General features: G+C 47.7%; 4 protein-coding genes across 4 annotated transcripts; 2 read left to right on the top strand and 2 right to left on the bottom strand.

The window, feature by feature from the left end:
* The first annotated feature begins 203 nt into the window (after positions 1 to 203).
* Positions 204 to 2,634, top strand: GGI43DRAFT_203891 (S-adenosyl-L-methionine-dependent methyltransferase). Its single transcript, XM_083200101.1, has 5 exons — positions 204 to 1,121; positions 1,247 to 1,316; positions 1,375 to 1,392; positions 1,481 to 1,685; positions 1,756 to 2,634. Exons 1-5 carry the CDS (start codon positions 801 to 803, stop codon positions 2,225 to 2,227), a joined length of 1,086 nt encoding a protein of 361 aa, XP_083057090.1. The 5' UTR covers positions 204 to 800; the 3' UTR covers positions 2,228 to 2,634.
* On the top strand, positions 2,633 to 4,172 carry GGI43DRAFT_203677 (uncharacterized protein). Its single transcript, XM_083200098.1, has one exon. It carries the CDS (start codon positions 3,075 to 3,077, stop codon positions 3,891 to 3,893), a length of 819 nt encoding a protein of 272 aa, XP_083057089.1. The 5' UTR covers positions 2,633 to 3,074; the 3' UTR covers positions 3,894 to 4,172.
* A 279-nt stretch (positions 4,173 to 4,451) lies between these two features.
* GGI43DRAFT_425215 (DUF1776 domain-containing protein) lies at positions 4,452 to 6,123 on the bottom strand (the record flags this gene model as incomplete). The annotated part of the gene is made up of 3 exons (XM_083208481.1): positions 4,452 to 5,414; positions 5,511 to 6,020; positions 6,088 to 6,123. 3 exons carry the CDS (start codon positions 6,121 to 6,123, stop codon positions 4,452 to 4,454), a joined length of 1,509 nt encoding a protein of 502 aa, XP_083057088.1.
* Positions 6,124 to 6,856: 733 nt separating this feature from the next.
* Positions 6,857 to 8,648, bottom strand: GGI43DRAFT_203721 (uncharacterized protein). The gene is made up of 2 exons (XM_083200099.1): positions 6,920 to 8,648; positions 6,857 to 6,867 (listed from the first exon to the last, which is right to left on the bottom strand). The coding sequence occupies exon 1, from the start codon at positions 8,390 to 8,392 to the stop codon at positions 7,175 to 7,177; it is 1,218 nt and encodes a 405-aa protein (XP_083057087.1). The 5' UTR covers positions 8,393 to 8,648; the 3' UTR covers positions 6,857 to 6,867; positions 6,920 to 7,174.
* Positions 8,649 to 12,958: the final 4,310 nt, after the last annotated feature.

Genomic DNA, 12,958 nt, shown 5'->3' with positions numbered 1-12,958 from the left:
TGCGCGCCCGCAGGCCCAATACTCGTGCTACCACTTCCGAACCCTGTTTATCTGTCCAGTGCCGCGGGTCGGGCTCGTCCGGCTGCTGCCTGTTCTTTGCTTGTGTGCGCCAGTATCAGGCGCGTGCATCATCGGCAGGAGGCATTGTCTGGGAAACATTTCTTACGCCATATTTCTACTATCGGGCTACATTGGCTCGAACAGCAGGGGCACCGCAACTCATAGCTGCTGTGCTTCTGGACTATCCACCGGCTGCGAAATTAGCAACAGGCCTGGCCAAACTGACGGGCGAGCCGTATTATACAAGGGACCAGCTGTGCGCCTAGATGTGCCATGCCAAAAGCTTAACCGACTGCGACTAGTGCTTAATCTTTGAGGATTCAAGCACCGCTAATTAAGCGCGACGGCGGGAAAAAGAAAAGAAAAAGAAAAAGGCTCTGTGGTTGATGCAGGCTACTGCTCACTTATATTACACCGAGCTGCCAAGCTGTGGCTGTCGCTGACCCTTCCCTTCTTCCTCGGTAGTTGCGTGTCAAAGAAGCTTCTGTGCAACGGCGGAGAACGCAGAGATGAGGAGGCTAATTAGGGGACCCCCTCATCTTCACGGAATATGCCTGCTAGTGCCTGGCAGGGAAGCGTTTAAAAGGGACTTGCTGCTAACAGTAGTCTTTCTTCAACGGTGGAGCTTCAGGTTCCACTTCGGTCCTAACCGTCTCTCTCTTAAGGCAAACAAAGGGTCATGGCTCCGTCTGCAATCAAGTCCAACCCAACTCATTTACCCACACGCTTCCTAGGGCACCATGTATGACGACGATGACACCACGTTTTCGCTGGTGTCAACAGCGTCAGTGACGGATGCGACGAGCATCACGACGCGGACAGAGCTTGAGCATGCGGATGAAGACATCGATTTTGTGCTCGACGACGCCACCAGCGACTTCGAGAGCGGCTGGGAGGTTTCATCAGGGCCATCCACCTCCGTGCCCCCGAGCGTTTACGAAGACGAGATCGCCTACGGCCGGCGCTATCATGGCTTCCGCAGAGGCATCTATCCCATGCCTAACGATGAGGTCGAGCGTCACAGAGAGGAAACAGTCCACGCCCTGTTTCTCCAGCTAATGGTATGTCCTGTTTTGCTTCGCGCGCCGGCGTATGGCACAGGATGCCTTCAGCCTCGTTCGGTGTTGCCGAGCATCAACAGCCTACTTGGGTTATCAAATGCTTAGAAGGATAATTTGGGTTGTAGGGCGGGCATTTGTTCTATGCCAACATTAGCGACCACCCTCAGAAAATCATTGATATCGGAACTGGCATTGGTAAGTCACTTTCGCGAAGCTCTATAAAGTACTCGCATGCTAACAAGCCAACGAATAGGAATTTGGCCCATAGATGGTATGGCAATACTCTTGTATATCCGCGTGAATACCAGCGCAACGACTTATTTTTCTAGGCGCATAACTAACTGACATCCTTTTGGTAGTCGCTGATCAGCATCCAAGTGCAAGTGTCATTGGCACTGACCTTTCACCAATCCAACCATCATGGGTGCCTATCAACGTGCGCATGTTTATCGAAGATAGCGAGGAGCCTGAGTGGCTCCACGGATCAGATTTCGATCTTGTACACTTCCGACAAATGACTCACGTTTTTCGAAACCTTCAGGGCCTTCTTACCAAGATATATCCGTTCGTACCCGCTGTTGCTGATGTACAATCTTTCCGACCATAGAAAGAGTAACTAATTATTGGGGGATAGACATGTCAAGAACGGTGGCTGGGTGGAATTCCACGAACTTATCTTTGAAATCCGGTGCGACGATGGATCCATGAAAGAAGATGACCCCCTTCGAATGTTCATCGAGACGATGAAGAATGGCTTGCGAGTTTACGGCATTAACATCCTCACCATAAACGAGCTTGAGCAGATTCTTGGAGAAGCCGGATTCACAAACGTTCACTGCATCACAAAAAAGGTACCGATATCGACCTGGCCGCGCGACAAGACACTGCGGGCTCTAGGCGTCTTCATGAAAACGACCATTAACGATTCCCTTGGAGCCATGGCAGCGAAACCACTGGCAGCTCTCAACCTCTCCCCAGCACAGCGAGTGGCCATGCTGGAAGCAGCGCGAGAAAGCCTGGAGGACACCTCTATTCATCGCTACATCAACTGCTGTGTCTGCTACGCGCAAAAGAGAGAAGGCCACTATGCCGAGTCCCTCTACTGAGCTGTATCGGCGTACTTCGCCTTTGCTCTCCTTCTACGGTGTTTGCTATGATTTTAAACACTGGATTTTTTCCCTCTTGGATGGGAAATTCAATCTTTAACAGGGTTTACGCCCTTGACTAGCACTATGAAAGTGATTGGCCTGTTTCATTTATTTACTTTACTCACACGGAGTTGTAACGGGATTTTCTATTAGAGATTGTGTATAGGGCTTATTGCTGGCATCAAAAAGCTTTTGCGAGTGTGCGTTCGAATTTTATTTTATAAGAGGTGGCCTTGTCCCTTTCTCCTGGTCTACAATGCATATCTTTGATATATATACTATATAATAATAACCTTGGCACCGCAATGCCGCTTATAGGATTCGTTTCGCATAGCCTTGTGTCTCACCGTTGCTGAATCAATCGCTAAACAATGAGCTGTACTAAAACCAACGCTAATACGGTCAACATCATGTACAAATAACAAATAGCTTTAGTGCTAAGCTATCCTGTCATCATTAACTAGTATAAGCTTTAGAGATCTTCTTGCTACGCCTTACCACAGAGATCGCAGATTACTCACCCGTCGTGGGACTTCCCATAGGATAGAGATGTGGCTGACACATCCGCGCTAGCGAGTGGCTGTAGCTTTCTGATCCAATTGCTGGCACAAGAGCTCCAACTTTTCGCCTCTCATCATCCCTGCACAATCACTACCACTACGCAGCTCTTTATCGTCTACAGTTGAATTCGACGTTGGGATACTGCTTCTCTCTGCTGAATTATCGACAATCCTTAATTTAACTGCGAACTCCTCATTCCGGGCATCTCTGCCCAAGTCGAGCCACCAAAGACAAAACGACCACGATGGCCGCCACAACGACCACCTCGTCCTCGTCCAGAGACCCCGTTGCCACCATCCTCAACCACACCGCGCACTCCTACAGCTTCCGCTTCTCACCATTCCTCCGCCAGACATACCAGGTCGGCCTCTCTCCCGATCGGCCGATCTGCAAAGCCTTCCAGGCGGGCAGCTGTCCCAACGGCACGCGCTGTTCCGAGCGTCACGTCTCGGACGGACGCTCCAAAGATAGCTCGCAGCAACAGCAACAGCAACAACAACATCCGTCCGGCGGCCTCAACTCGCTGGTATGCAAGCATTGGCTGCGTGGGCTGTGCAAGAAGGGCGAGCAGTGCGAATTCCTGCACGAGTACAACCTGCGCAAGATGCCTGAGTGCAATTTCTTCATGCGCAACGGCTACTGCTCCAACGGCGAGGAGTGCCTATACCTACACGTCGATCCGCTATCGAAGCTGCCACCGTGTCCGCACTATGATATGGGCTTCTGTCCGCTGGGACCGCTGTGCGCGAAGAAGCATGTACGGAGGAAGCTCTGTGTTTACTATCTCGCGGGGTTCTGTCCTGATGGGCCGGAGTGCAAGAGTGCGCATCCGAAGTGGTCGAAGGATTTGGAGAAACCTGTTGCTAAGAGCGCGGAGAAGCCCGAGGACGAGGTCAAGCCGGATATGCGGCAGATGTTTGGGGGAGACGATGATGGAGATCGGTTCAGGGAGGGGAGAGGGGATCGGGAGGATCGCGGGCATGGGAGACATGGGCGTGGAGGAGGCGGAAGATGGAGAGGCGGTGGTGGTGGACGAGGCAGGTATAGAGGAAGGGGACATTAAGGATTCTGAATGGGGTTCTGATGTGGAAGAAATCAGGGAGAAGAACAAAACGATTCACAGCTCATGGTTGTTACGATATATCATTACTTTACTTCTCCAGCCATTAATGATACCCTACTGGGATAGAGGTTATATGGGAGGGAATACTTGGTTCGCATTGAGCGTTATATAGGAAATTAGCATAGTCTCTGGACATGGAAAATAAAAAGAGACGCAATATGACAACATGATAAATATTCGATGAATGATTCGATTAGTGATTGAAGAATGATTCGATGAATGAGTGATCAAATTTAGTAAAGTCGTGAGCGTATCTATGTACCGTAAATGAGTATGAGAGTGGGTTCCTTTCCATGTATACATAAAACATCCAATCGTTAAATACGGGCTTTCAACATAATATATACCCATAGTGCCAACTGTTGGCCATGCTATTCCGGCAGGCTGTGTGCGTCATGAAAATCCAAAAAAGAAAAGAAAATGATTGTTCTTTTCATTTTTTTATTCCTTTTTTTGTTGCTTTTTGTTTCTTTTTCCATTTCTTTGATTTAGGACCCTTTAAGGAGCGGCAGCCTCAGGAGCAGGCTCCTCCCACTTGGCAGTCTCTCCAGAGTTCCAGACGTTGCCCTCAGATTGGACGGCAATGAACTCCTTGGACTCCGAGATGGATCCCTCTGCACCTTCGTCGTCACTGCCATCCTCAGAGCCCTCGTATGAGCTAGTCTTCCAGGTGGAGAGCTCATCGACCTTGCGAATGCCCATCATCCATGAGACGATGCTTCGGGGGGCCCATCGGCCAACAAACCCGTAGATGCTGGCACCGAGGCCAATGCGGACGGTGTCAGACTTGACAGAGCCGTCGATGACGTCGAAAACGGTGGCATGGAGATGTCGGAGAGAACTGCCCTTCAGGCCACGAATGCGGGCTCCAGAGATGGCAGATGCGGTCTGGGCAACAAAGTTGCGTCCGTAGACGTGTCTAGCACCATCAGGCCAGATCAGTGTGTCCTCGGGGTTTCCTGCGCTGGTCACCAGGCCCTGAGTTGGCGAGCCGGTGCGGATGGGTACGAAGCCAGAGAAGTCGAATGTGCCGAGCTGCATGTGGGTCACGGGAATGTCGAGTGGTCGCAGTTCGGCCGTCAAGACCTCGGTGAAAGCTGATAGAGCGGAGCAGACGGTGGCCTCGGGAGCGTGGAAGGGCGGGTTGATGGAGGAGATGATGGAGGGAGTGAAGACCAGGACCTTGGGAGGGACCCATTTCTCGCCAATGGGGCCAAGCCTTGATGTGAGCAGCGGCAGGAAGGTCTGGATGGTGAGTATAGGCTGCAGCAGGTGGGTGTTGAAGAGGTCGGCAAAGGCTGATGGAGGGATGGTGGCGATGGGAGAGGTCTGGTAGTGAAGGCTGGGAATCAGGAAGACTGATTTGAGGGTCAGCTGGTTTGGCTTGATGTTGGGGCCTGGAGCTCTGGGAGATGTGAGGAAGTGGGCGAAGCGCTCAATAGCGAGTCCGGCATTAGGAGGCTAGTAGCTGTCAGCAAGCTTATCTTTCATTTTTGAGACTTATACAGAATCTTCGGCTGTATAATAAGTCACTCAGGGAAGAGGCAAAAAACTCACGTTGGTGGTATCAATGGTGAGAGGCATGATATCTGGGCGAGAGAAGGACTTGACGGCGGCCTCATCCTCAGTGGCATTGCAGACGATGAAGACGATGAACCCGCGTCTCTCCATATCCAGAGCCAGGGTCTTGGTCAGCGGCAGTCGAGGGGACCCCGCGATAACAATGACCTCGCTGCGGCCGCCATTCTTGCTTCGCTTGGCTCTTCGCACCTTTCGTACGTATTTGTTCTGCTGATAGCCTTTGTAGGCGACAGCGCTGGTGATCACGACAGCAGCTCCGATCAGGTACTTGTTCCTTGAGAACCAGTTTTGCAGCTTCTCGATGCTTGACAGGGGCACGACAATGATCTCTGGCTTGGGTGGGGGAAGCGGTTTCACAATATCAGGGAGCCACTCCACCGTCGCCAGTCTCTCGCGGACAGCCTCTGAGGCTTTGTCGACGCCTTTGTCGATGAACTCGGCGGCATTATCAGTGACTCGACGAAAGTGTCCCGAGATGTTCGAGAGCTAGAGGCAAATTTTGAGGTTAGCAGCTGCGGCTATATCTCGGCGGGCGAGCTGATGGCGGTCTTACCACGTCCATAACCTGCTGGTTGTTGTCGGACGACATGATGGAGCTCGAGCTTGAAGCGTGGAGAAGAAGGGAAGTGGAGGAGGAGGAGAGAAGAAGAGAAGGAGAAGAAAAAGAGAAGAAAAAAGCCTAGTTGGGCTCTGAGCCTGATGACGGTATTCAGAGCAGACGCTTTCACAAGAGATGTGGAGACGGCCAGCTGGTCCCGGTGTATGGGTCCCGGAGGCGGCTTTAGTAGTGGGATGGAGGGAGGGCAGAGCGCTATAAGGCGCTATAGATATGGAGGGGATCCTGTGATTGGTGGCGGCTGCACGGCTAGAGGAATAAGACCAGAGCCAGCTCCTCGCTCTAGGGCTAGCGGACGGCACCCGGTATGGGGGAGCAAAAAACGAAAAGAAACGAGAGGGCTGGATATGACTCCAGGAGGAATTACTCCCCAGACGATTATTTATTTGCTGGCTTATACGCACGGCACGGATGTCAATTCCAGCGCAATTATAAGGCATTTATGCATGAGCTCTGCCGTGTCCCAAGATGAGGGGAATTGGGTTCGGGCAGATTAGAGCAGCTCACACGTGTCACATGTGGGCAAAAAAGGGCCTGCAGCTCACCGCTCAACTGGCGGCTTCTTCCAGGCAGCCCCAGTTTAAGGCGAGCGCGCATTCTCACTCACTCGAACCAAGTCACGCTTGCATAGACCTCAGCATGAGCTGGTTTATTTGCAGGCATGTTGATCATGGTGGCAATGGTTCGATTTGCTTAGCGGTGGTTTGCATGAAAGGGGTAAGGCGAAACCATGCCATTTTCATTTCATTTGATCTAACAGCTGCTTTATCATGAATCCCAGCACCTCCGCCTCCCAAATCGAGAAACAAAAGACATTGACGCCAGTAACCAACGTTTTAAACTCCCGCTGGACAAAGAGTGCCCCTCCCGCCGCCAAGACCCTGGTCTATATGTACAGAATGTATGCCCGTATTATGTATCCATCCGCATCCGGCATTGACTTGCTCGCATTCAAAAACAATGGGGTATCTATGTACGAGGACGCACAAGCAATGCATGCGGCTATCTGCAGCCTAAGCCAATCCTAGACAAACGAAACGTATACAAGCGGGGTGACATATGCGTTATACGTGCTGGGTTTGAAGTACTGCGTCCACGTCAGATAGATGCCGTCGTCAGTCTTGCGCAGCAAGTGATGATGCGCTTGCAAGCTGTACGAAGGCAACTCTGCGTCACCATTGGGTCCAGAGTAGAGGAGGTAGGGAGTGATCCAGGGGCCCTCTGGGCTTGGAGCCGTCGAGATATAAAAGTCTGCCCAAACGCTTGGGCTGTTCTGGCCGATCCAGATATACGACTGGGCCTTGTTGCAGTAGTAAAAGGTTCCCTGACCTGTGGTCCCGGCATTGGGGACTGCGGCAGCCGGGCTGGTAATGGCAGGCTTGGTGCTGGTCCACTTGCCGCTCACATAATATTGATATTTGGTCTTGTCTTCGATGCTGTTGACCGGAACCCTTGCCAGAGCAACTCCGCTCGGATACAGCAGTCCATAGAGGTAGGCATACCCGCCGTTGACAACGTTGCCATAGGTTCCATATGCAATCTCATTCGCTTTCCAGAAGCTGGTATCCACAGGCTTAACAGTCGGGACAACGTTAACATCGGAGTTGGGCTTATAAGTCATCTTGTGAAGGGTAACCGAAGGCTGAGTTGTCAAAACCTGAAACCCACTGCTGGTAATATGGTTGTTGGATATCCAGGTATATGCCGTGACAGTCCCGTCTTGGGCCGTATTCGAGACCATTGGTGGTGAGTCCGGCCAGCTTGTCCATCTTGATTTGCCATCAGCGCAGACTCCAGAGCTTGGGCACTCGTTGGAGCCCAAAGGATAAAAGGAAGGAAGAGATGGCTGCGGGCCCTTCATCAACAGAATGTTATTGGTGCCGTTTGATCCAGCTCCGACTGGTCCTCCGGTCTGAATTGCTGGAGATCCATCTGGGTGATGGTCAGTCCAGCCGACAGTGTTGGTAAACACCCATCCGAACTGGTCAGTGCCAGGGAGGCGGATAGACGTATCTCGACAAGTCCAAAAAGTGCGGCCGCCCATATTTACTGAGCCGCATGAATCGCGGCTGACGCTGGGATCCGTGACATTGGCCACGAGAGTTGCGCTCTTGGCTTGAGGTCTGTACTGAACGGCAGGTTTTCGAGAAATTACAAAAGTTTTCTTTTCGCCATCTTGAATGGGGAGAGCGTATGAAACTGAAGCAGCCAAGCTGGCCGCGAGAAATTGAATAAAATGCATCGTTAATCGTTGAAGTCTAGTGAGTGTAGACAAAAGGCGGGCAGTAACAACACCAAAAAGAACGACGAGAAGATACGTAAAGTTGGATAGCCTTTATACCTGATGTCCAGCATCAGCCAGCGGCGTATACCGACCGTAAAGTTGCTCAACAAATGAATGTAAACCGGTGTCTTGGGTTCCAGACCCAGACTTTCCGTGGAATGGCGGGCGCTTGAAGAGAGGTAAAGTTCGAGACCATCACAAGACAGAAGTAAAAAGACACCATCGCCACCGGTAGCGCTGCCTGGTTGTCCAATATATGAGACCACCAGCACAAGCGCCTATGCACGCTGGCAGTTCAGCCTCAGCCCCTGCCATTCCTTGCCTTTCTTGGATGATAAGACAGCGTCGCAGTTGATCTGGAGACTCCAGTCGCTCGCTGCTAATTAGTCTAGAACTGGGCCCGTAGGCGGCAAGCCCGTCCCGATAGCTTGACGAGCTCCGAGGATCTATAATAGTATAAAAACTACGAACTAAGCCAATAGTGCTGAGCTTAGAGGCCTCGCGAACAGAGATTGATAGTTTGTAGATAGCGTCCGACCATACTGGACCCGCTTGCCACCGCTTTCTCTTACAGCAGGTGACTTTCTTTGTTTTTCTATCGCCATTGTTCTCAGATGGTGAAACATTTGCTGCACTGATTTGCAGGGACAAAGCTGGATCTGGCCAGGAACAGCGTGGCTGGAGCAATCTGTAGCGCAATCCTTTGCGAAGAGATGCGGGACGAGAACGGAACAATCGACCAGACTAGGCAAATCGGAGGTCGATCTCAAGCTAGCTTTGGGGCTACGATCTTTCCCTTGTCTCTATATTTGATAACACGTACGGAATACAGAAAAAAGGTCACGAATACCGTAGTATCTTACTAATACGAGGCATCCAGATAGTAGTGTAAGAAGCCGCCAAACTCTCCGGACTTTTGACTCAACAAGACTGGAGCATGTAAAAGTTAGAATTGAGTTTGTGACTCTGCCTCAAATAAAAGAGAGTTATGCCCATAGCTGTAGTAGCCAGATAAATTGGCCATTTATTGCCTATTCGGCATGTCTCGAGAGAGAATTGTTGAGAAATGTCATCTATAAAGAGGCACTTGAGGCACTTGAGGGAGATGCGTGCATGCAAGTTTTAATGCCTTGGACAACCCCCCAAACTGGTCAATGGTCAGACACTTTTATGTATTTTGGGAATAATGCATAGAACTGCGATCTTTCTTGCCTGTCGACAGAAAAATCCGTATATCAGGTATACTGGACGGCTGATTCGTATCCTACTCCTGAAGCGCCGGATCGGCATCAAGCGACTCCGTGATGCGGGGAATGCTGTATCAAAGGTATATTACCGGGCATTTCTACGACTTAGGTCGGAGCTTTAGTCAGACTATTGGCATATGTTGTAGTAATTTTCGTGGTTTGTATTCTGTACGAGATGCGAAAAGTTGTCACGTAGGAGCTTGACCATGATATCTGCCGTCTTTATGTTTTGAAACTAGACTGGATAGTTTTCAATCTAGCTAATAGATCATAGCTTGTGAAAAGACGCATCATCTCATAGAGGTTATGATATTCTCGGTTGAGAAGTGTCACAAAGACAGACCAGTCAAACTGGGTGGTTCCATAGCAGGTGACCTATCGTTCATATATCTGAGGATAAATTGGCTGTTGGATATAGTATATCCGTGACATAGATTGAGACCAAAATACTCTTTCCTATGTCGAACTTCGAATCCAAGAATGACGTCTAATGCATGATAATAAGTACACCATAGGTGGCTCTTTACAACAAGGTTGATTATTTGCATAATAAGGGCGCTATTACCTTGAAAGGCAGCTTGACAATGAGAGCGATATTGTAGACAGCGCTCGATGCCCGCTCACAATCTAGAGACATGTTTGCTCAAATGATCTACAAACTGATGGGTGAAGTTGAAAGAGTGCAATCCCAAGCTTGGCCAGAAGCGAACTGGCCGTGTATTCCCCAATAGTACACAATTTATGTGGCCTGAAGTATGTCATGAAATCCAATATTTGGATGTAGACATAGAAATTAGAAAGCTGGAATTAAGCCCTGTCTGTTGGATAACATTGGAGATGGGCGAAACTGCTCTTTGTAATACTAGCTACGGAGTGGTTGAGAATAATTCTTCATCATATAGGCCTTTACGGCTAGCGCCTTTATCATTGGACAGCGCTGAGTCGAAAACAATCACAATATATATAAGCTGGAGAGAATTTAAAGAGGGCGGTAGTATTTAGATGCAATTATATGCACTATCAAGTAATTACGTCAAATGGCAGCTAACTGCTAAGTGGGAGGCATATAAGAGACCATGGTTCGAGTAGCAGGAGTATATCAATATTGACCCTACGACTCGCTAAATGTATCACAGGGGGGTCTTCATGCTAGAAAACACAATGGTACGAGCAGCGGTATATATACATTGTTAATGCTAGCGAGCATTCTGGAGAGAAAATTTTGGGGCATGTTATCGGATGTTACAATTGCTGCCAATGGCAGGCGCGTACAAACTGACTCATATATTCTCTGCTGGGATGATGCCTGTGGTTCATGTTGCTAGAGTAAACCAGTTGGCATGCGCCTTTGAAATGAGGCCGTGTGAGTGGGATTGCTCATGGTGCTTACAAGCTGTATAACACAGACCAGATGCATGAAGTGTCCAGGTCATTGGGCGCCGGTTGAAAGAAGACAGAATGTTGGCAGTTGTAAAGGGAGTAGAAGATATATAACGGCATGTATATTCTTTTACAGATTGAATGATCGATCATCTTTCGTAGCTTCTGGATGCGATTTTACAAAATATCCTGACTGGCGGATAATAATCCGGTGAAATTACTTTCAAGTATGCATTACTATGCTATAATGTGCGAATCACACGGCTGTGTAGTCACGGAATTATACGTCCTAGCGCATTACACGTGTTTGTAGTAATCATCAGCATGCTTATGTATCCTTGTTATGCTGACTCTACAAGAAGACAATGTACACTAGTAGCATAGATGTATTCAAGCAGCTAGTCATGCTTCGAGGGCCATTTGGTGCTACACTACTTCTTAAGATCAGATATGAGGTATTAGTCCTCAACTCATATGCAATGTTACTTCTCACAAATTCATTGGACTGTCTAGCTGCGGCATAAGATATGAATGGGCTGACAGTGTTAACCTGCCGGCTCGGCATCCCCGACTCAGGCCGCTGCTACGCTAATCATACATGTACATATGCACGTCGAGAGCAACGACGCCTTTGAGGCTTAGTCTCTGGTAGAGAGTAACGCCTACAGAAAGCCAATCATCTCTCTAGATGCTTCATCTGCGGCATGCCAACGTGACAGCTTGCAGGCTGACTATTCTAGACCCTTGGACCGAGTATCTCAGCTTCGCGGCTCACGCCTTTCGGGACAAGGGGGGCTTGTCCAAGGATTCATCTCAGTTCATAACATTCCTTAATATGACAGATTTCCGACCAATCATAAACACATATAATCTTTGTACTTGATTGTACTTGACTGTACCCATATGTTCCTTTATGTGACAGTTTTACCTTGATATGTGACGGGCATAGACGAAGTAACCCAAAATGATAAGCCTGTAAGCGAGCCTTTTATGCTATGATTTTATGGAAAACGGATGGCGGCTAAAGATATAGAATGATCTAGACGATTCTGGGGCACTCGTTCATAAACCCTTTTTGCACGTACTTTATTCCGAATGGATTTAGACTGGGAATATAGGCCTGCGGCTGGAAAGCAATTAAGCAAAAGCACGTATATACGTGACTACGGCTTTTCAATAATTAGAACCTCAGTAGCGTTATGTTTATCATTGAGAAATAGCACAGGACCCCAACATCCTCAGAATCGTGCGTTTCTCGCGGTTGTAGGCGGGTGCGTCGGTATCGCATAGCTTCTCTGCATTCTAGAAGCCACGGGTCCCAATAGGCGCACGGGATCCCGTGCATTTAATATTAAACAGGATCCCGTGCAAATTATATCAGCAACACAGCGCTTATTAATTCTTTTATATATAACTTTTTCTTATATAACACACCCTCTGCTATTAATTTCTTATTAATATAATAGCTGCTTTTTTTCTAATATTAATTTACTTTATATAATATCTCCTGCTGCTAGCTAGTTTCTTTAATTAAATTTTAAATATATATTATATTATATTTTTTATTTTTTATTAAATAATTTTTTAATTATTTTACTATAATAACTTTTATATATTTATTTTTTATATTTAATTAATTTATATATAATATTATTATTTTTTTAATTTAATCTTTTTTAAGTTATAATATTATATAATATTAATTTATTTACTTATAATTTAAATACTAGTTATATATTATTTTTAAATATTATAGTAATAATCTTATAGTTTTATAATATAATTAATTTATTTTTATATTTTTATAAAGTTAATTTATATATTAAATTTATTTTAAAATAATATAATATTAATATATAATTTTAAAAATATTAAATTTTAATTTTTATATTTAATT

Source organism: Trichoderma evansii (genome assembly GCF_050947405.1).
Source record: "Trichoderma evansii strain SZMC 28006 chromosome Unknown GGI43scaffold_23, whole genome shotgun sequence".
NCBI classification, from domain to species: domain Eukaryota; kingdom Fungi; phylum Ascomycota; class Sordariomycetes; order Hypocreales; family Hypocreaceae; genus Trichoderma; species Trichoderma evansii.
Note: the sequence above shows the minus strand (reverse complement) of the source record. Positions and strands in the feature narration are given on the sequence as shown.